This window comes from Budorcas taxicolor, chromosome 9, assembly GCF_023091745.1.
Source record: "Budorcas taxicolor isolate Tak-1 chromosome 9, Takin1.1, whole genome shotgun sequence".
Lineage (NCBI taxonomy): Eukaryota > Metazoa > Chordata > Mammalia > Artiodactyla > Bovidae > Budorcas > Budorcas taxicolor.
Genome location: NC_068918.1, coordinates 81140533 through 81168091, shown reverse-complemented (window position 1 = coordinate 81168091; position 27559 = coordinate 81140533). Strand labels below are relative to the sequence as shown.

General features: G+C 41.7%; 1 protein-coding gene across 1 annotated transcript in view; it reads left to right on the top strand.

The window, feature by feature from the left end:
* Positions 1-27559, top strand: part of RGS17 (regulator of G protein signaling 17) — a 33246-nt gene that overhangs the window by 3051 nt on the left and 2636 nt on the right. Inside the window, exons 2-3 of the mRNA XM_052645936.1 lie at positions 16518-16607; positions 18730-18964. Of these exons, the coding sequence (XP_052501896.1) occupies positions 16518-16607; positions 18730-18964 (325 nt within the window). The remainder of the gene's footprint in view (positions 1-16517; positions 16608-18729; positions 18965-27559) is intronic.

Genomic DNA, 27559 nt, shown 5'->3' with positions numbered 1-27559 from the left:
TTTTTTTTGATAAATAGTATATAATCGCTTCTAAGATCAAGGTAGTATGGAGGCTTCCCAGGTGACACAGTGGTAAAGAATTCACCTGCCAGTGCAAGAGACGCAGGTTAATTCCCTATGTCAGGAAGATCCCCTGGAGTAGGAAATGGCAACCCACTCCAACAGCAAATGCCAACCCGCTCCAGGACTCTTGCCTAAAATATTCCACGGACAAAGGAGCCTGGTGGGCTGCAGTCCGTGGGGTCTCAAAGAGTCGGACACAACTGAGCGACTGAGCTCACACAGGTAGTTTCTAATGTAAGCAACTACTTAAGTATGGCAAAACCAATACAGTATTGTAAAGTAAAATAAAGTAAAAATTAAAATTAAAAAAAAAAAAGATAGTTAAGTTGGATGCTAATCGGAACTGTTATCTCTTCATAAATGGAGATGTCCTTTACCCATCCATTCTTTAAGTATCATAACTTTTATACTTTGAGTTTAGGGCAAGAAATTGTCAAAGCTTATTAAGAGGGAAAATAAAAAGAAAGAAGTGTTCTTCAAAATTTCCAGGCTAGGTCAAAGGAGTAGAACAAGAAGAAACACCAAAAAATGTAATTTAGGTACAAAAAAGTTAGCAATCAAAGTCTGACGTAACCATCATTCTTCAGTAGGAACAGTTGTCATGTAGCTGATTTTACCTCCTTTTAAGGAAATAGAGTGCCAAGAAAATAAATTTCTCTGTCTAGTAATAAATATAAATATCTCACTGGGTCCTCCCATGTTATAGCTTTTTGAAACAACTTAGTATTTCCTCAGATTTGCATTTCTCTTTTGCATTTCATCGTCAGCTCCTCTCTCGTTTAAATTTATTTCTGTCCTTATAAATTACCACTATGTTTTGTTTGGGGCAATAATAAAGAGAATAAATACATAAGTACTGAATATTCCCATATTTTCCTTCAAAAATCTCAACAGTTAGGACTACTTCATGATGTCCTCTGTCCTTGTCAAAGAACCACTTCAGTTCCTTTCCCAAATCCACCTATCTCCCTCTTCTCCCCAGTGCCCTCCATTTCAAGAAAAGAAAGCAAAGGAATCGGGTTTAGCCTCTTTAACCTGTGTTACACAAGTAAGTCACGGATGTCCGAGTCTTGGCCATTAAGCAGACAGCCGATAAACTTGGAGGCCCTTCTGCACAGGGGACCAAGCTGTTCCCAACCAGGACAGTGTTGTCAAGACCACACGACTAGAGCTTCAGGTTTGTCAAAATAGTGTTTCCCCTTATATCAGGACTCAAAAAGAGCAACCAGCCTCTTCAGGTAGTTAACCCCCTTCCCTTTCCTTTATGAGAAAGGATGCTTTTAAAGATTGGACTCATTATGAAACCACTCACAGTGTGAATCCATGAGATCATTCAGACACCTGTGAAAGTGTGTTGCCTTGTGCTAATAACAAAACAAGGTGCCTCAAAAAGGAGGCAGAAAGGGTGAGCTTTCAGAATGCACTGCGAGCTTAAACCTAATTTCCAAATTGTTCCATGAACTCTCCCTTAACTTCAGAGGCTACACTAAAATAACCCAGACTGTGTTTTTTTCAAGGAAGTCTCTAGGTGCTAATCCACTTCTGTTTTAATTCTCCATTACTCCTGGGGGTGTCCTAGCAAGCAACACTGATTTCTGTGTTTACTCATAAAAGATGAGAACTCCACAGATTTCAGATACCATGTGTCCAGAATGTTCCATTGACTCCTCCTGCTGCTGTGTGATGGTGAGATGATGATTCTTGGGGGTTTGGGTGGGGAGTGTCACTGGCTTCAGTCCCAAGCTCCCCATTGACAGTATCCAAGGGAATGGTTCTCTATTCAGCTTTTTCATTCATCAGATTAAGATACAGGATTTTGTTTGAAAGAAAAATGGTTTTTCTAAAAACTAGTATTTGGAAAATTCCATGTCTGATTTGACAGATAAGGCAACTGAAGACTTGCCTGCTATTATTAAGCTCCTTGATGACAGTTCAGTTGAGTTCAGTTCAGTCGCTCAGTTGTGTCCGACTCTTTGCGACCCCATGAATCACAGCACGCCAGGTCTCCCTGTCCATCACCAACTCCCGCAGTTCACTCAGACTCACATCCATTGAGTCAGTGATGCCATCCAGCCATCTCATCCTCTGTCGTCCCCTTCTCCTCCTGCCCCCAATCCCTCCCAGCATCAGAGTCTTTTCCAGTGAGTCAACTCTTCGCATGAGGTGGCCAAAGTACTGGAGTTTCAGCTTTAGCATCATTCCTTCCAAAGAAATCCCAGGGCTGATCTCCTTCAGAATGGACTGGTTGGATCTCCATGCAGTTCAAGGGACTCTCAAGAGTCTTCTCCAACACCACAGTTCAAAAGCATCGGTTCTTCTGTGCTCAGCTTTCTTCACAGTCCAACTCTCACATCCATACATGACCACTGGAAAAACCATAGCCTTGACTAGACGGACCTTTGTTGGCAAAGTAATGTCTCTGCTTTTCAACATGCTATCTAGGTTGGTCATAACTTTCCTTCCAAGGAGTAAGCAATAAGGCCCCCTTTTAATTTCATGGCTACAATCACCATCTGCAGTGATTTTGGAGCCCCAAAAAATAAAGTCTGACACTGTTTCCACTGTTTCCCCATCTATTTGCCATGAAGTGCTGGGACCAGATGCCACGATCTTCGTTTTCTGAATGTTGAGCTTTAGGCCAACTTTTTCACTCTCCTCTTTCACTTTCATCAAGAGGCTCTTCAGTTCCTCTTCACTTTCTGCCATAAGGGTGGTATCATCTGCATATCTGAGATTATTGATATTCTCCTGGCAATCTTGATTCCAGCTTGAGCTTCTTCCAGCCCAGTGTTTCTCATGATGTACTCTGCATGGAATTTAAATAAGCAGGGTGACAATATACAACCTTGACGTACTCCTTTTCCTATTTGGAACCAGTCTGTTTTTCCAAGTCCAGTTCTAACTGTTGCTTCCTGACCTGCATGTAGTTTTCTCAAGAGGCAAGTCAGGTGGTCTGATATTCCCATCTCTCTCAGAATTTTCCACAGTTTATTGTGATCCACACAGTCAAAGGCTTTGGCATAGTCAAGAAAGCAGAAATAGATGTTTTTCTGGAACTCTCTTGCTTTTTCAATGATCCAGTGGATGTTGGCAATTTGATCTCTGGTTCCTCTGCCTTTTCTAAAACCAGCTTGAACATCTGGAAGTTCACGGTTCACATATTGCTAAAGCCTGGCTTAGAGAATTTTGAGCATGACTTTACTAGCATGTGAGATGAGTGCAATTGTACAGTAGTTTGAGCATTCTTTGGCATTGCCTTTCTTTGGGATTGAAATGAAAACTGACCTTTTTCAGTCCTGTGGCCACTGCTGAGTTTTCCAAATTTTCAGCACTTTCACAGCATCATCTTTTAGGATTTGAAATAGCTCAACTGGAATTCCATCACCTCCACTAGCTTTGTTCATAGTGATACTTTCTAAGGCCCACTTAAAAAAAAAAAAAAAGCCCACTTGACTTCACATTCCAGGATGTCTGACTCTAGGTGAGTGATCACACCATCGTGATTATCTTGGTATGAAGATCTTTTTTGTACAGTTCTTCTGTGTATTCTTGCCACCTCTTCTTAATATCTCCTGCTTCTGTTAGGTCCATACCATTTCTGTCCTTTATTGAGCCCATCTTTGCATGAAATGTTCCCTTGGTATCTCTAATTTTCTTGAAGAGATCTCTAGTCTTTCCCATTCTGTTGTTTTCCTCTATTTCTTTGCCTTAATCACTGAGGAAGGCTTTCTTAACTCTTCTTGCTATTCTTTGAAACTCTGCATTCAGATGCGTATATCTTTCCTTTTCTCCTTTGCTTTTCACTTCTCTTCTTTTCACAGCTCTTTGTAAGGCCTCCTCAGAGAGCCATTTTGATGACAGTAGGGGACTAAAATGCCAGTCTTAGTATCCCAATCCATTGTTTTGTCCACTTGAAGATGACACTTCCATACTTTTCATTTACAGGCTGGATGTGAACCGTTTCCAAAGCTTTTTACTTTGCAAACTCTTCAAGAATTATATTAACTAAAACTTTTCAGATGGAGCTCACAGTCCCACTCACTACTGTGTGCTGCCTACAGTATTTGGTCCACTGCACTGGATAGTCTCCATCCTTCTCAGGAGAAACTGGTCAAAATATGAATGTGTTAAATAGCCTTGTGAAAGTTAAAATTATATCCCATTTCACACACTGGTTTCCAGACCATGGAGCAGATCTGACTAAGTGAACCATAAACACTTCATCAACATACTTTTGGTCACCCCTCCCTCCATTTTTAACAAGTACCACAGCCTGTATAATTCAAAACAGTGCAAAAATAATGTCCTATTTTATCCTCTGATGCTGTCACACGTTAGCTCTTTGCCAGTGGAAATACTAAAAGGCATGCTTTAAAAGCCAAAGGATATTTTTTGAAAGGAAAAACAAAATCCATGTCTGCTCCATGGTAAAGAAACCATCCCCCTGGAAATAAATCCACTCACACATGCCAGTTGAGTCATTTCATCTGAGGCCCCAGTGAAAAAGCAGTCTTTTCTCTGCCTGTCACCCTCAGAGACCTGATTTATCTCACATGGGAGCACAGGTTTGCTACATAGGACTTCCAAAGGACTTGTAACCAGACGATCAAAAACATCACTTGCAAAGAATTCTAGTTTTAAAACTCTGTCTCACCATGTCATGGGTAAATTTTATCAGTAAGTTTCTATAACTTATCATGATCTTTAAACACACACAGTCAAAAGACTTGTACCAAAATGAACCCAGGTTTCCCAGGCCGTATACAAAAAACCAAAAAGTGGCCACTGGGGTTATGGACCTTCTCTAAGTCATGCCCTTGTTCATTCACTCATTTAAAGTTGAAGGCTGATTATTGCCTGGTACTGTTGACATCATTAGCTTTCACAGGATTTTCCCTGCTTCAGTGTGACAGGGAACAGACTCTCAATAAGCAGTTGAATCTAGACGTGAATATTTGGTTTTATTCCCCAGGTCACCCTCCAGAAAAATTTAGTATTGAGGCTGCCTCTGCCGAGTCTGTGTTACCTCTGAGTGCTATCTATTGGAAAACTGCCAGAATCAGGCTTCCTTGACCCTTTGCCACTGAAGGCATTCCATTCTTTTTCTTTTTTTTGTACTGAGCATAGTTAATTTACAACCTTGTGTTAGTTCCAGGTGTACAGCCTAGTGATTCATTTATACTCATTTGTTCATTCTTTTTCAGATTCTTTTCCCATATAGGTTATTAGGGAATATTGAATAGAGTTCCCTGTGCTATATGGTAGATCCTGGTTGATTATCTGTTATATATATATTAATAGTAGTTGTGTGTATGTTAATCCTAAACTTCTAATTTTTCTCTCCCCCAACATTCATTCCCCCTTTGGTAAGTTTGTTTTCAAAATCTGTGAGTTTGTTCCTCTTTTATAAATAAATTCATTTATATCATTTTTAAAAATTAATTTCTACAAATGAGTGGTATCATACAATATTTGTCTTGCTCTGTCTGACTTTACTTAGCATGGCAATCTCTAGGTTTATCCATGTTGCAACAAATGGCATTCTTTTGTTCTTTTCTGTGGCCAAGTAATATTCCATTGTATATATGAACTACATCTTCTTTATCCATTCCTTTTCAACTCTTTGTTTACTGTAAATGTATATATATTTTTTCTGAGTCACATTTGCAGCACTTAGACCATCAGTGGAAAGATGCGTATGGAGAAAATAAAATGCTCAGTGAAAACATTATAGCCAATCTTGTTGAAAAGAGTAGAAAGAGTGAACCAAAAAAGAATGGAGAAAGATTAAGTTAAGTCCAGCTAGAAGAAAGCAAGCCAGCCAGGAATGTCAGGCGCTCACAGCCTGAGCTCAGGGAGGAACCAGGGACACACGCATCCTGCTGGGTGTCTTGGGGATGCCTGCGGGGCCACCTGGGTCATGGTTCCCATGACGTGGAAGGGAAGATGGAGAGGGGAGAGTCCAAGTGTGAAGAGCCTGGGAGGGGAGCGAGAATGAAGCGGGGTGGTGGGGAGGGAAAGGTCAGAGGGTAGAAGCCTCAGAGCTTGTGGTGGGGGCTGCCAACCCTGACCTGGCCCCGTGGTGGTGGTATAGAGAAGCTGCCTTCGCTGGTGTAGAGAGACGGAGCCTTCAGAGAGCGGGTAGCGTGTTGGCAGAGGATATGGTTAGGCCCGGCTGGACTCGCTCCATTGGTGGTATCCAAGAATTAGTTGTGGAAATGATGCTGAAGTTTGCAGGCGGGTCTTGGTTAGATAGAACAAGGAGGGTCATCAGCACACAGTAGACAGGAGGTAAGATGACCTAGCATGTAGAGCAGTGACCTACAGGCTGAAACCTCGGGAAATACCAACCAGCCTTTCAGGGAAGAGTGGTGCAGCTCTGCAAACACAGAAGACAGAATAGATGGTCTGGGAGGTAACATACCACACACAGCACAGGGCCGGCACAGCAGCCCGGAGAATGGAGAGTTTCACACAGAGGGGAATGATGGGTGTTGCAAACACACCAGGGAGGTCTAAAGGGATAAGGATTGTAAAACATCATGTCGTCTGGTCCACCAGGAGGTGGCCAGTGAACTCGGAGAATCAAACTTCTCCTTAAGGTGCACGAGGAAGAAAACTTGGAGAGAAACGCTGCCGAGTGCACCCCTTTCCAAAGGCTCTGAGACACCCTGATCTTTTGGAGTGAAGACTCAAGATGAGGGAAGCTGGGGTTCCCTTTCTGATTTAAACAAATTATTCAATTTCTAAAACAAGATGAAATCCAGCCCTTGTAAATCCTAGCCAGATATATTAGCTACCTGGACAATGTTTAAGAACTGTCTCCTCCACTCCTCCCCAGCCTCTTCAAATCAATAATAATATGAAAACTAAAGTCACGACATTTTTGCAACCCCTTGCTTATCTGGAAAATTTCATAATTTCCCTACATCTAATTGAAATTAGAAGAGTCTGACAGGACTGAATGACTAACACTTTAACTTTCATGCCTGGGAGCATGTGCTCCTAAGCAGAAAGTATATTTCACTGCTACTTTTTTGTATTAAAAAAAAAAAAAGCACAGAAACTTTTAATTGACCAATATCATAAGTAATAGTCGAATAATAAGTCCATGTGTTTCATTCTAAATAGATGTGGCGTGGCCATATTTAAAGAGGACACACAAATTCTAATAACCTCCCTTCCTCGTATAAAGCCGACTTTCAAGAAGCAGCATGGGAGAGGGAAGAAAACCACACTGGAATTAGACCTGGATGAATCCTGGTTTTATAACATATGACTATGAAATATTTGGCAAGTTTCTCAGCCTCTCTGGGGCTTCCCTTGTGGCTCAGCTGGTAAAGAATCCACCTGCAATGCAGGAGACCTGGATTTGATCCCTGGGTTGGGAAGATCCCCTGGAGAAGGGAAAGGCTACCCACTCCAGTATTCTGGCCTGGAGAATTCCATGGACTGTATAGTCCATAACATCGCAAAGAGACGGACATGACTGAGCGACTTTTCACTTCAATCTCTCTGAGCTTCAGTTTCTTCATCTGTTAAGACGGGATTCACAACATACCTATACCTGTTACTTTAGGGTTCAGTACTTTCTAGGGCATCCCTAAATAATCGTTTGTATAGATATTAGTTGCAAGTCTCAGGCTGACAGGAAATTTTCAGATTTCGTAGAATTTCGCCACTGTGTGCTTAGCATGTTCTATTTGTATCTCAGTTAATGCAACAGAACCTGTTTTCTACATTGGGTATCCCTGGTCCTTTCTCTCCAACTCTCATATAAAGGAGTACAGACAGAACTCAGTATTCCCTGAGTTCTATGGAGCAGGGCCCACACACTCATTGATACCCAGAGTGTTCTAAGTTCATCATATCCTGAGATTAAGTAAGTCTCCCCAAAGATCAGGATTATCACCTTCAATCGTAGTTGTTAATCCCACACACAGTCACACGCACAGTAACTGGAAAATCCCTGGGAAGGAATGGATGCCATGGATGGGTAAGTGACAGCTAGCAGATGTTTTTCTGAGTATCAGCTGCTGGTGTTTTAACCTTTTCATTCTGCTTTTTATAATAGACACGTTAACTAAAAAGAGAAGCCTGACTCCAACTTAACTGAAGCATTTAAGGACATGGGTGATCACATGCCATTTTAATAACAGTGTCTACTAACTCAATAAAAGTCCAGTTGGTCTTTTCACATCCTAGATACTTGCTTTCCCACAGAAGCATCCACTAACTTAATTATGACTTACAGCGAAAATTACAGTAGGCTGAAGGAAGAGCTTAAAATAGGGTTTCAATCAACCTGAGAACTGAAGTCGAGGATTCTAATGATTGGCATATATTATATAAAATACATCTAAATATTCAGTTCTGTAATTCTTTTAATTTTAAGGGGGGAAAAAAAGAAACTATATATATGCCGAATAGGAGGCTTCAGTTATTTAACTAAACATAAGCTAACATAGTAGATCCAGATTTTAACCAGGTAATAACTTATTAAATGCAGTTGGCATCCTAAACCAATTGAATGTCCATAAACCTAAAATACATGGAAATAAAAATAAAAATGTAATACCAATAGAAATAAATAAAGTAAAATAAAAATTTAATACTAATAGAAATAAATATTTAATACCAATAGAAACAAAAATTTAATACCAATAGAAAAAGAGAGTTTTGAAAAAAAAAAGAGTTTTGGAAACCTATCTTTTCAAACAGAAGCAGATGTAGAAAGAAATTGGTAACAAAGAGACCAAGTGTGAGAAGATGAAGTGATTTTGTCTTTACCTCGCAGCAAAAGAAGTAATTAACATACAGCCCAAACTGGCATTGAAATCCTTTGGGATCCACTTTCACAATGGCTCTTTGCACACATTTTAAGGAAAAAAAATATTTCCTGCCTGTTGGTAGTTTAAAATCTTTTCTAATTAATTTATTCTAAGAATGTATCTTCAGGCCATATTACCCCAGCAAGAGACATATTAAGAGTTCAAACAGCTTATCATTGGGAAGAGTACCTACAATGTTAACAGGATTATGCCTGACCCTTTTTTAGGACTAAAATACACCTAAGTTAAAGTGACTTAGAGTGGGAAGTATCCAGAACACTTCCTAAGTAGCAAAAAGGAAGTGAAGTCGCTCAGTCGTGTCCGTCTCTTTACGACCCCATGGACTAGCCTATCAGGCTCCTCCATCCATGGGATTTTCCAGGCAAGAGTGCTGGAGTGGATTGCCATTTCCTTCTCCAGGGGATCTTCCCGACCCAGGAATGGAATCCGGGTCTCCCGCCTTGCAGGCGGGACGCTTTACCGTCTGAGTACACACCCCAATGGCACCCCACTCCAGTACTCTTGCCTGGAAAATCCCATGGACAGAGGAGCCTGGTAGGCTGCAATCCATGGGGTCGCAAAGAGTCGGACACGACTGAGCGACTTCACTTTCACTTTTCACTTTCATGCATTGGAGAAGGAAATGGCAACCCACTCCAGTGTTCTTGCCTGGAGAATCCCAGGGAGGGCGGAGCCTGGTGGACTGCCTGGTGGACTGCCGTCTATGGGGTCACACAGAGTCGGACACGACTGAAGCGACTTAGCCCAAAATTAAATTGATCGCTTTTGAGTTTATTTCACTCACAGAAAATTTGACTCTTTTCAAAGTCCTTAGAAAGATGTAATTATATAAACCCCATATATATAAGGGTAGTTTTTTTTTTCCAAATAAGGATAAACTCAGAAACTTTTTCATTTTTTTTCTTTATTCTGTTGATGAAAACATTGTTTATAAAGGCAACACTGCCCTCTAGCGGACAGAGTGTTAGTAGCAGATTTTACTTTTGACAGGTTTTAACTCAATGAAATCAAAGCTTAAGCCAGATGAAACATTTATTTTATAATATTTGATACCTCATTATGAAAAATAGGAGGAGTAATTCTAGGGGCAGTGTTTTTTGGGGACAAGTCTTGTATAACCTTTCCAGACACATTTCTAACCACCATTCCCATCCTCACCACACCCCATTCAAAACCAAGTCGCTTCACCGGAGTATAGAAAGGAAGATGAGGTTCACGTCATAGGTTTGATTATAACTGGATTTGTATTTGTCCGAAATGATTATGCCCCTTCGGCTCCCATTTCTCTTCCTTTGTATAGTGTTTCCTAAGCAATGCATCGGTGCTTCTCCCCTTTCCCAATCCGCGTCTCCCCAAAGTTGTCTTTGCTGGTGGAAGCAAAGCCTCCCGGGGAGGCTCCTTGCAGTAGCGACCCCTGTTCTGTAGTCACGAGTGGCGTCACCCCTTCTTTCCCTTGTCAGGTTTTGTCAGAGCTTCTAGAGCAGCTCCTTCCTCCCTGGCAGTCTCGAGTCCCAGGGAGCTGAGAGGTTGTTCCTCGCCAATACGTATTGCACATTGAGTCCTCCTGGCAATACCTCCTAGAGACTGAGAGCTGTGATCAGACGATTTGCAATAAGAGGCTTTACCCTTTCCAAACATTGAAGAGCAACCCATTTTGTAAATACCTGAAAAGGTAAAATACCACGATTCATTCCTCTGTATCAAGAAGAGAAACTCTGCACAGCAAAAATGAGTGTGAAACCAGGCGGAAGGCAGGAGCTCCAGTGCTAGGCTTGATATGTTTTAGTTGTGGGTAGTCAGTAAGTCAACCTCAGCGAGTACTTCCTCTTGACTCATGGGAATGATTAATTAAAAAAAAAAAACCCTGCTTACTTTCCAGGACTGTTGTGAAGAAGACATGGGTTGTATAATGACAGCAAGGTGTAAGGGTTTATTCTCTCAAGTTGAAAGGGAAAACCTGGGTAAACTTGTCATTTAAATATGCAGTCATTTAAGTTGTCATTTAAGTATGCAGTCAGTTTGGCTTTCCATTGATGGACAGGGAATCCTGGCATGCTGCAATCCATGGGGACACAAAGAGTCAGATGCAATTGAGCGACTGAACTGAACTGAACTGAATTAAGCATGTGTAATAATTTGCCTTTTTGCTACGTGTTTAGTCTTTGTTCCCATTGTGAGTAGGGAAAGTAAAGCTTGGAAAACCAAGATCATCTTAAAGGAAATCTATCTGAGATTTGGATTCCAGCTCACTGTTTTCTTGGCTCATCACCTAATCACGCCTCACTGCCTGTTCTAATTTATCGCTCCCATCTTGAAACATCTGATCTGTCCACTATGTTGATGTCATGCCTTTTCACAACTCTACACAACTCTTCCCCCTCTGCTTGGAATTCCCTTTGCCTCGGTCTCCATCTGGCAAACACATCTAACTCAGCTGTCAGTACAGTGTTCTATGATGCCTATTTACCTGTCGGAACGCCTCAGTTTCAGAGCCTCTGTCTTGTCCATCTTGACTTTCCAACTCAGACGCTCTTGCATAAATCAAGTGTCTCATACACATTTGTAAATTGTCTTTGACTCCTAAGTAAAGCTGTAGTATTGATTTACCATGATGTTTTGACTGAGAAAAATAAAACATTTAAAGAATAACTTAGCAATTCTTTTCCAGAACCTGAAGGAACTTGATTCCATTTTGCACTAGGAAATTTGAGGTAGAACTGTTACATATAAAGGAAAAGCTGATGGTAAAATGTGAGAATATCAAAATAATGAGTTCCTTTTACCAATGACTGATTCTTTCTGTATTAAGTTAAAACATCTAATAAATTCCTCAGTTGATGGTTTGTGTAAAGACATATGTGGTTTTGTCCTCAGCCTTTATCTCAGAATTAACAGGGCTACTATAAAGTTTTCATCTTGTTTACAATCATTTCAAGGATTTTCCCTAAGAACCAGTTGTTTTTCTTTAAAAAGTAGACCTTCTTCCAAAATAGGTCCCATACGTAGCCATGATGAAGAACCAGTAGGTAAACTGAATCAAGAGTAGTGTGTAATATTTTCTCCACCCCACTATCCAAACTCGTCAGTAAACAAACACAAAACCCACCCACACATAAAAAGGACAGACTTATTTCCTTACTTTCTAAAATATACCAAATGTATTTCTCTTCCTAAAGTCACTATTTGAAGAACTCTCTAACGGGATTTTGTATGCTTATTTTAATATTCTTAGCATAGACTATTGGCATTTTCTCCCATAAAATATTTAAGCTTTGCTCAAGACTCCCACAGTGAGCATTGTTTATGCATTCTGTTCTCTTCAATAGCTTTAGTTGTGCAAAAAGTGGAAATGTTAGTTTAAAATGTTATGGACAGTGTAACAGTGAAAAATAACATGTTTCCACGTGACCCCCTCGTGACTGTTTTTTTCCCCCTTTTAGAGCTTTTTTAAGCACATATTATACGTATATGTTGATTCACAGCAAATATGTCCTGTATTTTATTACCTTAAAAAAACACCATCATCAGCCACGCTAAAAAAAAAACAAACAACACTGACTGTATTCCTTGGAGCAAGACCGAGTGAAATTTGGGACAGACATGTCTAAGACATGGATAGAAAATAGTCTAATATCAAGTCTTCTGCTGTTGTCTCCATTTCTCTTCATCTTTTAAAATGACATCATTGGTAGTTCTTGATAATTGAAACTCTGAAACCAATTTTTAGAGAATGGTCCTAAAGGGGAGTTGATTTAAAAAGACACATTGATTGCTTAAAGTCAATTTCTCTCTGCAGGGCTATGTTGTGTCCAATACCAGATCAAGAAATGGAGCAAGGGGCTTCCCTGGTGGTCCAGGCTTAGAAATATGCCTTGCAATGCAGAGGACACAGGTTTGATCCCTGGTCAGGGAACTAGGATCCCATATGTCACGGATCTAAATCCAAGTGCCGCAACAGAAGATCCCACTTGCTGCAACTAAGGCCCGACACAGCCAAAACTGAAATAAAAATGAAAAAAAGAAATGGAGCAAACAGTGAACAGTTAGGCACTTACTGAATGAATGTCTGTTATAAGTCGTTTTAGTACAAATATGTGTCCATATTTTACCATCTGTAGAAATGAAAGATACACACACAACCCAATATTTCATAATGATCACTTTAGTATGCTGGCATTTGGGATGTTTGTAAATATCACAGAAACAGATACAGGAGCCAGAATTCATGTTCAGAAACTTGTGAATCATGTGTGTGGAGTCCAGACTTGTTGCTCTACAGCGAAGACACAATGGAAAACACTTTTTTTTTTTTCCCACAAATGTGGAAATTAAGGATATCTGCATTGGTGTAGCACACTCCATAGGACACAGTATGGAAATGTAACCAAAATAAATTCTTAAGGGGTTTATTATTTAATCAGCAAAGCAACCTCATGTCCTAATATTTTTATAGCCCCCCACTGTGTGTGCACACATACATAAGAGCTCAGTGAAGCTTGGCAGAATGAGTACTAATTTTCTATTTAAATGTGATCTTTCTATTTAGAATTTACCTCCTAAATTGCAGGCTTCCCTTGTGGCTCAGCTGGTAAAGAAACCGCCTGCAATGGCGGGAGACCTGGGTTCGATCCCTGGGGTGAGAAGATCCCCTGGAGAAGGGAAAGGCTACCCACTCCAGTATTCCAGTCTGGAGAATTCCATGAACTGTATAGTACATGGGATGGCAGAGTCAGACACAACTAAGCAACTTTCACTTTCACCCTAAATTGCATATTTTATACATTTCCCGTCATTAGCTTCTTCCAGGAAATTTCACGTAATATTATCAGTGGTGTATTCCTACCTCCCCACCCACTTTCCCATCATTACTGGAAATATGTCAAATTCCAGAGAGGCACTCTTCCTCAAAGACACTTGGAGGAGTTAATGATGCTCTCCTCCAACACATTCCTGAGCTGCAGCCAGTTCACAATGCCCACAGGCAGCCCCCCAACCCACTGGGGGGGCTCTCTGAATCCCACCTCACCACTTCCTCAGGCTCCCCTACGTTGAAGGCTGAGAGCAGTCAGGAATTAATTGCTGCCTCTCTGCAGGGCATGCCTCAGTTTTCTGGATGTTTGAGTGACAGTTGGCTAGAATTCCCCGGGCCACACCACCTTTGTGAGAGGTTTTCTACACCAATAAAATCTGCCACTTTCCCTAGAAGTTGATAGAGAAGAACTGAATTTATTTCATTATGACTGTTTTCACTGAGGTGTCCTTTTTCTGACTGAAGCATTCTTTCTAATTCCTATAGGTTTCTCTTTCCTCCAGATCGTCCACTTTTTTTTTTTTTGAGGATTACATTTTTTAATTGTATTTGATCCACAATGTTGTGCTGATTTCTGCTGTACAGCAAAGTGATTTATACACACACGCACACACACAGACAGATGCAGGAGACATAGATTCAATCCCTAGGTCAGGAAGATCCCCTGGAGAAGGAAATGGCAACCCACTCCAGTATTCTTGCCTGGAGACTTCCACCGACAGAGGAGCCTGGCAGGCTACAGTCCGTGAGGTTGCAAAGAGCTGGACACGACTGAGCGGCTGGTCATGCACGTAAACCCGTGCATATGCATTCTTTTTAGTTTTCTTTTCCATTACTGTTTATCTCCGGGTATGGAAAGTTCTCTCTGACTGAATTTTCCATCTAGTCTCACTTTCATTTGTAGATTGACTCCTTTGCCTTCAAATCTTTGCTACATTCTCCCACCCTCACCCTGGCACCTGAGAATGAATTAATGAGATATTGTCTCAGCTTCCTTCCCCAGATGTTCCAGATTAACAACAGCTAATTACTGGAAGCCTTCATGCACTCAGCTACCACCGTATTTAGTGGCACTTTTCTGCATACACATAAGCAGTCTATTGCCGTAGTGTCTATCAGAGAGCATGGTTCATAATAACAGATACAGGCACTCAATAAGTTACAGGGTTGTTCAGGAGAATTGAGTTCAAATTCCAATCATACTGCATATTTAGTGCCTGCCTTTGGGCCAGCTGGACTTCACTGGTGGCTAAGAGCTTGCCTGCAATGCAGGAGACCCAGGTTAGTTCCCTGAGTCAGGAAGATCCTCTAGAGAAGGGAATGGCAACCCACTCCAGTATTCTTGCCTGGAGAATTCCATGGACAGAGGAGCCTGGCGGGCTACAATCCATGGGGTCACAAAGAGTCGGAGACAATGGAGTGACTAACAGACAGCCCTGTGCCTCTCGTTGCTCATCTATAAAATGGGGATAGTAAAATTAAAGGTAAAACGACAGTGGCTGGCACATAATAGGCACTAGAAAATAATGGTTTCTATTTCCCCTTATTGAATAAATAATGACTGAACAACTGAACGAGATTTCGTCCCAACTTCCTTTGCTCTCTGATAGGCTCTTGTGAAGCTTCTTGGCTTCTAGACAGAGGGGATCAATTGGCTGATTCAATAGCTTGACTTTTCCAAAGCCACTGAGTTATTCTGTCCACCCTGCTTCTTCCTGTTTGCCCATAACCTCCCCATCACATTGTCTACAACTAGAATCACGACGCTACTTGGCTAGTTTACCTGAATCAGAGAATTCTTATTCTTGTTCTGGGTTACTAAAGCCCCTGGGATTATCCTAGTTCCTATCAGTTCAGTTCAGTCCCTCAGTTAACTGTTTGGATCACAACAAACTCTGGAAAATTCTTAAAGAGATGGGATACCTGACCTGCCTCCTGAGAAACCAGTATGCGGGTCAATAAGCAACAGTTAGGACCAGACATGGAAAAACGGACAGGTTCCAAATTGGGAAAGGAGTATGTCAAGGCTGTATATTGTCACCTTGCTTATTTAACTTATGTGCAGAGTACATCACGCAAAATGCCAGGCTGGATGAAGCACAAGCTGGAATCAAGATTGCTGGGAGAAATATCAATAACCTAGTTCCTATAATCCTATAGAATTCCCAAATTTATGTCCCAGAGACACAGAAAGGCCTCCCACTCAATGCTCTCCTATTCAGACCCTCAGAGTGGCTGGCTTTCCCTCTAGGATTATTGTTAGGTTTGCTTGAAGAGATAAAAGGGCAAAGAAAATGTCAAATACAAATGCTGTCGCTCAGACTTGAGTGGGTAGAGGAATGATGGGAAGAGTCACAGAAAGCCTGGTCTGCAGAGCTATCAAGGGGGGAGAATCAGCTGAAATCAAATTAAGAATAGAACTAACCACAAATCAAAATAGCGTTGCTCCAAAGAGTAACATAATGACATCTATCAAATTTTGAGGCATCTAATCACATAGGGTGTCGCAAAGATTTTAAGTAATTCAAATTTTGCAAGGATGAAGTCAGAAGGTGTAACAGCACCCATTCTTGAGATTATGGCTTGCTTTATTAAATGATAATTCTCTTTCCCTTCGTTGACGTGGGCTTGCCTGTCATTTTAAAATGGTGCTGCTCCTTTCGTACTCTGAATACGCTCACATAGTTGACAATAAAATTCTTCCATGAAGTGTTGTCCTAGAACTTTTTCTTTTCTTTTCTTTAAATAATTGGTTTTCCCTTGACAAAATAAAGTGTTATACTACATTACAGCCTCACTGTTAGGAATGAAGAAAGAGGGGAAAATGCAGGAAGACCCACGCATACCACAAAGATGGAGAGTATCCAGGTCCTAGAGGAATGGTGAGTGATTTGTGCGGTAATTGTGTCTTGCGTGTCTGTGCTGTTTACCTCTTTCCAGGGCTTAAACATCGTCTCTTGCTTCCTGGTACTTCTCAAAACGGTTTTGGGAAATGGCATGCCCGCTCCATCTGGCAGATCTTATTTTGTGATTGCAGCCCCTTTTTATCACTCTTTCTGTTAGCTCTGTTCAACTATTGGCTAAAACATTGCTTGAGTTTATCCTTATCTTTCCAAAAATAATGATTGATACATGAATTAACCATGCCCCCCCCCAAAATTGCTTTAATTCTTTAGTTCTCTTTTCTAAGAATTTTTTAAGTCATTCTCTTTATAGGTATAGAGTCTAAAACAAAAATGATATATGAAATTACCTAAGTCAGAAAAGGCACCTAGCTGGTCCTTGGTCCCAGCTGTTCCATTGGAACAGACTCTAACCAAGTATTTTCTCCAAAATGAGAAGTCAAAACACAGCATCTACAGAACAGAATTGAAGCACAAGTAGATTGTTTGTATAATGACAGGTGCTTTCTTTTTCTGCTGCTCAGGAGAAGGTTTTAATATTGAGGCTTCATAGTGATTTTTCTGTCTTTTAAATTTTTTAAAACAAATGAGAAAGTTCAGACATCTTGGAATAATAGTAAATCAACTTAAAATATTTGGTCCAAAAGGTAAGGAAAAAATAAATATGACTACTTTTCTAACCAAATGTATTTTAGGTTGGAAAATTATTAAATATACCAAGGCATAGGAAAGCAAAATCAGGATCAATTAGCCATAAAATTATCTTTGCTTCTCTCCTTTACTTCTTTGATGTATAGGCAAAGGAGGTTTTGCAGGGAAATAGTTGCTAAAAAAACTTGAATACAGATATCTAAAAAGTCCCTGATGTCATTGTAAATGGTCTATGCATTTTAATTGTCATTGCTGTTATTCAGTCACTCAGTCATGTGTGACTCTTTGCAGACCCCATGGGCTGCAGCATGCCAGGCCTCCCTGTCCATCACCATCTTTTGGAGCTTGCTCAAACTCATGTCCATTGAGTTAGTAATGCCATCCAACCATCTCATCCTCTGCCATCCCCTTCTTCTCCTGCCTTCAATCTTTCCCAGCATCAGGGTCTTTTCCAGTGAGTCAGCTCTTCACATGAGGTGGCCAAAGTATTGGAGCTTCAGCTTCAGCATCAGTCCTTCCAATGAATATTCAGGATTGATTTCCTTTAGCATTGGCTGGTTTGATCTCCTTGTTGTCCAAGGGACTGTCAAGAGTCTTCTCCAACACCACAGCTCAAAAGCTGTGGTAACTCCATTCAGTGGTAACAATTCACTCATAATATTTACCAGAATAATTCTTAAAGTTTAGGTAAATATGTGAAAGGGCACACAATGTGTTCTTATTTTTGATTCAGTGAAAAGTGAAAATACAGTGACCAGAGATGAGAAACTATATCTTATGGCTTGGAAACTAAGATCTACATCAGATGCAACCAAAAAAGTTCAGTTTGCCTTTCAAAGTAATTTAATAGATTAGCAGTAGATTGTTACAGTTCAAAAATGTCCCAGCTTCATTAGGAATCTTTGATGACCATTCTAAAGGAAATCAGTCCTGAATATTCATTGGAACGACTGATGCTGAAGCTGAAGCTCCAATACTTCGGCCACCTGAGGGGAAGAACTGACTCATTAGAAAAGACCCTGATGCTGGGAAGGATTGAAGGCAGGAGGAGAAGGGGACAGCAGAGGACGAGATGGTTGGATGGCATCACCGACTCGATGGACATGAGTTTGAGCAAGCTCCGGGAGTTGGTGATAGTCAGGGAATCTTGGTGTGCTGCAGGCCCTGGGGTCGCAAAGTCGGACACGACTGAGCGACTGAACTGAACTGATGTTGACCATGTGCGCAGTGTGTATCGATCCTTGCTATTTGAATGCTTAGCTCCCAAACACAGAGCTTATACCTGCAATAATTTTTGTCAAGACTCAGAAATAACTAGCCCAGTCCTGGCAGATGTTTGCCAAGTCAGGCTGGACTGAGTCTATATGACCACTAGATGGCAGCATTTCTATCTACTTCTCATCCCTGCACCAAAGTTGCTTTTGATAATGGCCCCCTTCTGTCTCTGCAGCCAAAACCCCACTTCAGATGAAGTCTTGTCCTGGTCTCAAAATTTTGACAAGATGATGAAGGCCCCGGCAGGAAGAAACCTCTTCAGGGAGTTCCTGCGAACGGAATACAGTGAGGAGAACCTACTTTTCTGGCTTGCCTGTGAAGACTTAAAGAAAGAGCAGAACAAAAAAGTAATTGAAGAAAAGGCCAGGATGATATACGATGATTACATTTCTATACTCTCACCAAAAGAGGTAAAAATCTGTAAAGGATTGATGTGGGCTGCTTAAGACCAAGGATGAACCTAAAAGGACCTCTGTCCGAATTGAGTAATGCATTGGGTGTGGAGAGGCTAGAAGATTTATCTGGGTAGATAATCTAGATTCCATTCTAAGAATCTACCTGAGCGAGTGTTTCAAGGTTAGGTTTTCCCACTGTGCTTTGATCGTTTATCTCTGGCTGACTCCTGTGATAGTGACTTGCTTTTCAGAACTAACCTTGGGAAGCCTGATAAATACAATTGGCCTAGAGTTCAACTAAAATGGAAAAGAAGAACTTACATTGGGGCAATGTTTCTCAAAGTGTGATCCTCAGATCACCTATCTGAGAATCTCCTAGAGCATTTGTTTGAAAAGCAAGTTCTCGAGGCCGAGTCAGAACTTCTGAACCTGAATTTTGGAAAATAGAGCCCAGAAATCTGTAACTTTAATTAGTTTCCCACATACCTACTGTTTGAAAACCTCTGGTCTGGGGAGGGGTGGGAATGTTGATGCTTCAAAAAAGCATGTTGATAAATGCTTATATTAGAATTTTTATAGAACTGAAAAATGACCATTTGTGACCCACTGGGCTTCCCTGGTGGCTCAGCAGTAAAGAATCCTCCTGCAATTCAGGAGGCATAGGAGACACAGGGTTGGTCCCTGGGTCAAGAAGATCCCCTAGAGGAGGAAATGGCAACCCACTCCAGTATTCTTGCCTGGGAAATCCCATGGGCAGAGGAGCCTGGCAGGCTACAGTCCTTGGGGTTGAAAAGAGTCGGACACGACTGAGTGACTGAGCCTGCATCCATCACCCCGTTACTCTTCTTGGGGGAGAGATGTGTAATGGTCATCATTTTACTTGTTCTAGCTTTCCTGTTACTGGTAAGTGCAAGCTGTTCTTCCCATCGCTAGAATGTTCCTAATAAATAGGGAACATTTCAAACAACCAGTTTAATACCTTTCCATTAACTTTTTAAAAATCAATTTGCTCCTGAGAAAGGGTCCAGCTCCCAGAGTTACAAGCACTTGAAGGGGGAGCGGCTCACAGTTGCCCAGCCTCTGAAGTACTGAGTAAGTGAGTTCCACCAGGGCTTTTAAGAATGCGAATTTAGAGTTTCCTGGAATGCCTTCTCTTCTGCATGTCACCCTCTTCTTGTCTTTTCTGTCTCTTAATCTACTGTGATTTCACTCGTCTATGTAAATGTTCTGACCTGGTACTTTCTGCCCCCAGACTCTATCCTTCACTCCCCTCTCCTGCACACAGACATTTATTATGTTCCCTGGAAACAGGCCGTGTGCATCGACCTGCTACCACACTTCATGTGCCCCAACCTGTCTTACACTCCTTACCTTGAAATCTGTAAGATGAGTTGTGTCTACTCTGGGCTTCCCTCATAGCTCATTTGGTAAAGAATCTGCCTGTAGTGCAAGAGACCCTGGTTCAGTCCCTGGGTTGGGAAGATCCCCTGGAGAAGGGAAAGGCTACCCACTCCAGTATTCTGGCCTGGAGAATTCCATGGACTGTATAGTCCATGGGGTCACAAAGAGTCGGACATGACTGCACGACTTTCACTTTCACTGTGTCTATTGACTGTATTTGGAATATTATATAAGCCATTTCACTTCCCATCAAGTATTCCTAAGTAATTTTTTTTTAATGTATCAGCCATTCTATAAGTGCCGTTGGTATTCCAGAGTTACCCTAGTAGTATTGTCTCTGCAAAATGAGAAACCTTGGATTGGATACACAAAAGATTGTCTTACTTTTTTATTTCCTGCATTAATGTAAAAAAAGGTAGTCATAGAAACCAGGTGGGGATGGTTTTTTTCTATAGCCTCCATACATGTATTACTGATGCCACTTTGTATTTCTAACACCATTAAAATTCTGCATCCTAAAAATACATTCTCCAGGTTTCTGGTCTCTTTAGAACCTCAGCATCTCATCAGTTCTACTTGAATTTTACTAGTGTATTAATTTCAACTTCAGAGATCCCTGACTATATAGTAGTAAGAACACTAAATTAACACTCAGATGGATAGGATTCTAGTCCTGACTCAGCTCCAACTTAATTGTGTGGCCTGGGATAAATTAATTCACTTTTATCTGGGCCTCTGTATTCAGCTGATTTGTTTACAAAACTGAAAGTATAAAGGGGCACAGAGGATAGTGAACCAAATCCAAAATGACAGCTGTTAAGGCCCTTGTGTCCCAGCAAATGACATGGTCAGTTACTCATCATCTTGGGCATCCCTGGTGGCTCAGGTGGTGATGAATCTGCCGGCAATCCAGGAGACTCAGGTTCGATCTCTGGGTCAGGAAGATCCCCTGGAGACGGAAATGGCAGCCCACTCCAGTATTCTTGCCTGGGAAATCCCATGGACAGAGGAGCCTGGTGGACTATAGTCCATGGGGTCACAAAGAGTTGGACATGACTGTGAGACTAATGCATACACACCATGATCCTCCCTTTTGCACCCAGATTCAACCTTAGAATCTCTCTTAACACGGTCTACACAGCAGCCACTGCAAACTAAATGGAGTCGGGAATCTATTTCCTACTTTGGAGCTAGATAATTAGGCTCTACCTCTGAAACTCAAACGGCTTCTACTTAGAATATTTTTTAAAGAACGTGAACATTTGAATCATTTGTAAAATGGTAGTAACTAAATAGCTGCAAGTTGTCAGGACTTTATTCTTAACCAGAACCTCAGTTTTCTTCACCAGACTTTCATTTTACCATAATTTGATTGGGTCATCGTGTTCTCCTTTGTCAAATGTAGAAAACTGTTAGCTGCTCAGTCATATCCAACTCTTTGCAACCCCATAGACAGTAACCTGCCAGGCTTTTCTGTTGATGGAATTTTTCAGGCAGGATTATTGGAGTGGGTTACCATCTCCTTCTCCAGGGGATCTTTTCACCCCAGGGATAGAACCTGGGTCTCCTGCATTGCCGACATTTCTTTACCAACTGAGCCATCAGTTCAGTTCAGTCGCTCAGTCATGTCTGACTCTTTGCAACCCCATGGACTGCAGCACACCAGGCCTCCCTGTCCATCACCAACTCCTGGAGTTTAACCAAACTCATCTCCATTGAGTTGGTGATGCCATCCAAACATCTCATCCTCTGTCGTCCCCTTCTCCTCCCACCTTCAATCTTTCCCAGCATCCTGGTCTTTTCCAATAAGTCAGTTCTTTGCATCAGGTGGCCAAAGTATTGGTTTCAGCTTCAACACCAGTCCTTCCAATGAACACTCAGATTGATCTCCTTTAGGATGAACTGGTTGGATCTCCTTGCAGTCCAAGGGACTCTCAAGAGTCTTCAGGAAAGCTTATTAAATGTAGAGGAGGTCCCCATTCTTAAAATGCTATCAACATAGCGTATTTCCTTCATGAAGCCAGTGTGCTGAAAATTACATTTCGTTGTTTTAAGATTATGTTACATGCATTTTTGACAACTTAAACATTATCTTATAAGATAGATGTTGACAATCGGGACTCACTATATCTCTCATTTTTGGTGTAGCATCCATTTCAAGAGGGGAAATGACCACATTTTAAATTTTAAAAAATCTAAAAACAAAAAATGTCATTTCTTTCAAAAGTAAGTTTTCTTTTTATTTGAGGTCCTCAAAGGTAGCTCAAATGGAAGTCATAGAGAGGGATTTAAGATGAATAGTAGCCTTGCAATGCATTGCAGTTGCCAGTGGCAGCTCATATTAAGTACTAAAAAGATAAGCTCAGCAAAATAACTTAACAGTCTGATTAAAAGTTGTAACCAGCTTAAGCAACATTGAGCTATTGAACAAAGAGATAATTATAAATCCTGCAACAACTGTAAGACTTATCAGAATTACAGAAAACTATGTGTGTTTGGGGGAGAAGGCAATGGCACCCCACTCCAGTACTCTTGCCTGGAACATGCCATGGACAGAGGAGCCTGGTAGGCTGCAGTCCATGGGGTCCCAAAGAGTCGGGCATGACTGAGCGACTTCCCTTTCCCTCTTCGCTTTCATGCATTGGAGAAGGAAATGGCAACCCACTCCAGTGTTCTTGCCTGGAGAACCCCAGGGACGGGGGAACCTGGTGGGCTGCCGTCTATGCAGTCGCACAGAGTCGGCTGCCTGTCGTGCCCCTTAACCTCATGACCTTTGCCACGGGCGGGACTCCTCATGCTGGCTCCCGGCAGGCCACGACTGAAGCGGCTTAGCAGCAGCAGCAGCATGTGTGTTCAGATATCTGGTGATGGTGTTGTCCTTAACCATGGCTGTAATCTAGGCCTGCCACTCAACCATCCAACACTAAGCAACTCACTTCAGTGTTCTGAGGCCTCAGCTTCCTCATTTTATAGAATAATGGCCTGGGAAAAGCTCTGCTGCTGCTGCTGCTAAGTCGCTTCAGTCGTGTCCGACTCTGTGCGACCCCATAGACAAGGGCCCATTGTCCCTGGGATTCTCCAGGCAAGAACACTGGAGTGGGTTGCCATTTCCTTCTCCAATGCATGAAAGTGAAAAGTGAAAGTGAAGTCACTCAGTCGTGTCCGACTCTTAGCGACCCCGTGGACTGCAGCCTACCAGGCTCCTCTCTCCATGGGATTTTCCAGGCAGGAGTACTGGAGTGGGGTGCCATTACCTTCTCCGGGGAAAAGCTCTAAAACCCACTAAATCTATGACTTTCAGATTCTGCTGAATGACAGTTTTTATAGTAGTAGTTACTGTTTTCTTCTCATTTCACCCTAAACTCCTTCTAGTCATAGTTGCTATCTAGGAGGAGAAAGCAAAAAGCCTATTTAAAAACCAGAATTATCTAAAAATATTGTATATGTGATAGACATGTGGTCCCATGTGTGCACACAGACAGATGCCTCTTCATGCAAAATTATGTGAATTTAACAGTTTTGATGATTTAAATCAGTTTTTCCTAACAGGACTCATTTGATTGTATCTTTCTAGTTTTCTTTGTGCGTACATATTATCACTCAAAAATGTGCATTGAGTACTTCCTGTGAGCCAGGTACTGGCCTAGATGTTAGGGGTATGATGGTGAACCTTAAGGAGCTTTCATCGTAGGAAGACAGACAAATCATGTCAAAGACAAGTAATTAAAAATCGTGATAAACATTATGATGGCGTGGAGGTCAAAGTGATGTCATTAGAATAAAGTTAGCCCAGTAAGGTCACTCTGAGAAGGGAAAATTCAAGCTGATATGAAATCTACACGCATTGGGTCTGACCAAAAAGGTGTTGTTATACACATGATCAATGACGAGTAGTAGTACTATTACTACCTTCAGTTCAGTTCAGTTCAGTTCAGTCGCTCAGTTGTGTCCGACTCTTTGCAACCCCATGAATCACAGCACGCCAGGCCTCCCTGTCCATCACCATCTCCCGGAGTTCACTCAGAATCACATCCATCGAGTTGGTGGTGCCATCCAGCCATCTCATCCTCTGTCATCCCCTTCTCCTCCTGCCCCCAATCCCTCCCAGCATCAGAGTCTTTTCCAATGAGTCAACTCTTCGCATGAGGTGGCCAAAGTACTGGAGTTTCAGCTTTAGCATCATTCCTTCCAAAGAAATCCCAGGGCTGATCTCCTTCAGAATGGACTGGTTGGATCTCCTTTCAGTCCAAGGGACTCTCAAGAGTCTTCTCCAACACCACAGTTCAAACGCATCAATTCTTCGGCACTCAGCTTTCTTCACAGTCCAACTCTCAGATCCATACATGACCACTGGAAAAACCATAGCCTTGACTAGACAGACCTTTGTTGGCAAAGTAATGTCTCTACTTTTGAATATGCTCTCTAGGTTGGTCATAACTTTTCTTCCAAGGAGTAAGCGTCTTTTAATATCATGGCTGCAGTCACCATCTGCAGTGATTTTGGAGCCAAAAATAAAGTCTGACACTGTTTCTACTGTTTCCCCATCTATTTCCCATGAAGTGATGGGACCAGATGCCATGATCTTTGTTTTCTGAATGTTGAGTTATAAGTCAACTTTTTCACTCTCCTCTTTCATTTTCATCAAGAGGCTTTTTAGTTCCTCTTCACTTTCTGCCATAAGGGTGTTGTCATCTGCATATCTGAGGTTATTAATATTTCTCCTGGCAATCTTGATTCCAGCTTGTGCTTCTTCCAGCCCAGAGTTTCTCATGATGTACTCTGCATATAAGTTAAAAAAGCAGAGTGACAATATACAGCCTTGACGTACTCCTTTTCCTATTTGGAACCAGTCTGTTGTTCCATGTCCAGTTCTAACTGTTGCTTCCTGACCTGCATACAGGTTTCTCAAGAGGCAGGTCAGGTGGTCTGGTATTCCCATCTCTTTCAGAATTTTCCACAGTTTATTGTGATCCACACAGTCAAAGGCTTTGGCATAGTTTACATTGGGCTTAAAGTTTGTTGTTGATAAAATGCTCTATGGATACTATTACAATATAAATCACAATAATCCTTTAGCCTCTAGGACAGATGGCACCATTTTATAGCAAAACCAACTGATACTCGACGAAGTAAAGCAAGGGCAGTAGAATTATATCTGGTAGAGAGGGAATACAAGCCCAAGATCTTCTGTTTCCAAGTGCAGCTCTTCCAACTACAATATTCTTGTTAGTTATTCCATTGTCTAGTATTCTATTCATGACACAACTCTGGACTTCTATGAACCCAAACTTACAATTTGAGACACAGTGAGAACTAGCAACCTTCATCACATGTCTGAACTGTCCCTCAAAAGCAAGATAAACTTTCCCACCGTTTATATGCCACCGGGAGTATGGTTACTCCACTTTATTGTAACAATGATCTTTGCTTCAAATAATGCATTCCAACAATCAGTCTTATTTGTAATGTATAATTATTTTCCATAGAAATAACCAACACAAAGTCATATGGCTAAAAGTGCGTGTGGTAAAAAGTGTATTAAAACAGATAGGAGAATCAGATAGCCCTCAAATATACAAAATTTTACATGAGAAAACCAAAGTTAGTTAAAATTATAAAGAACATCTCCAGTAGCAGAAACAAGAGTTGTTAAAAATTTAACATGAACTTACAAAGGAAAAAAAATTAATCAGTATTTTACTTAGAAAAAAATAGTAAATAAAGCGGCTTCAGTAAAACTAAAAATAAAATGAAAAAATGTGGGAAAATTAAATCATGGTATATTAAAAAAAATGTTCAAGGAATTAACTTAGGAGGGTCTTTATGAGGATAAAAGACTTTCAGTGGTAATTCATCATTTTCAGTATAATTCCACCAAAACAATGTCCAAAGAATCAAAATTTTCATTGCAGCTCTATGGCCAGAAGGGGAGGTCAGGCTCAAAACTTCGTGTGCTGCCTTTTGGCCATATCCGCCTACTTCATGTGAATTAGCTCCATGCATATTATATAATTCAGTTTGACCCAGGTTTACCCCAGTCACACAAACAAGATTTCTGTTTTCATTCTCCCCATTTTACCCCCACACTCTTGTTGAACCTTTAGCTTTCATTTCATTTTCCTCCCAGCTAGTTTGTGGAGTTGCTGCTCCTGCTGCTGCTGCTGCTGCTAAGTCGCTTCAGTCATGTCTGACTCTGTGCGACCCCATAGATGGCAGCTCACCAGGCTCCCCCGTCCCTGGGATTCTCCAGGCAAGAACACTGGAGTGGGTTGCCATTTCCTTCTCCAATGCATGAAAGTGAAAAGTGAAAGAGAAGTCACTCAGTCGTGCCCGACTCTTAGCAACCCCATGGACTGCAGCCCACCAGGCTCCTCTGTCCATGGGATTTTCCAGGCAAGAGTACTGGAGTGGGGTGCCATCGCCTTCTCCTTGTGGAGTTGCTGGTGGATATTTTTATGTCTGTGAGCCCCGAGCTTTTCTTCCTCCCTGTCTCCTCCCTGGGGCATGGGCGGTCCCGCATTCGTTAGTTTCACTCGCCACCTCGGGACACTCCCAGCTTTTCCAGGACTGCTGAGACTGCTAGGTCAGGGCTGCCAAATCTGTCAGGGCTGTCTTGTGCCCGGCCGCACAGAAGTAGGTTGTCTTTTAACTCTGTTACTGCAACACTGCTTTGCTCCCTTTCCCTGTGGCTCAGTGGTAAAGAATCTGCCTGCAATTCAGGAGATGCAGGAAACATGGGTTTGATCCCTGAGGTGAGGTGAAGTCGCTCAGTTGTGTCCGACTCTTTGCGACCCCGTGGACTGTAGCCTACAAGGCTCCACTGTCCATGGAATTTTCCAGGCAAGAGTACTGGAGTGGGTTGCCATTTCCTTCTCCAGGGGGTCTTCCCGAGCCAGGGATCGAACCCCGGTCGCCTGCATTGCAGGCAGACACTTTACCGTCTGAGCCACCCTGAGTCGGGAAGATTCCCTGGAGCAGGAAATGGCAACCCACTCCAGTATTCTTGCCTGAAAAATCCTACAGTCCAAAGGGTCGCACAGTGTGGGGCTCGACAGTGCACACATGGTTCCTTCACCCCCTAAACGGGAGTCTGGGAAGACTAAGAAAAGAATTTACATTACCTGAGAATAGCTGTTGTCTTAGTGCTACTCAGCTTTCTTTTCCAAGTCTGTACAGGAAGTTCCCTGGTACCTTAGGCGCTGGACCCCA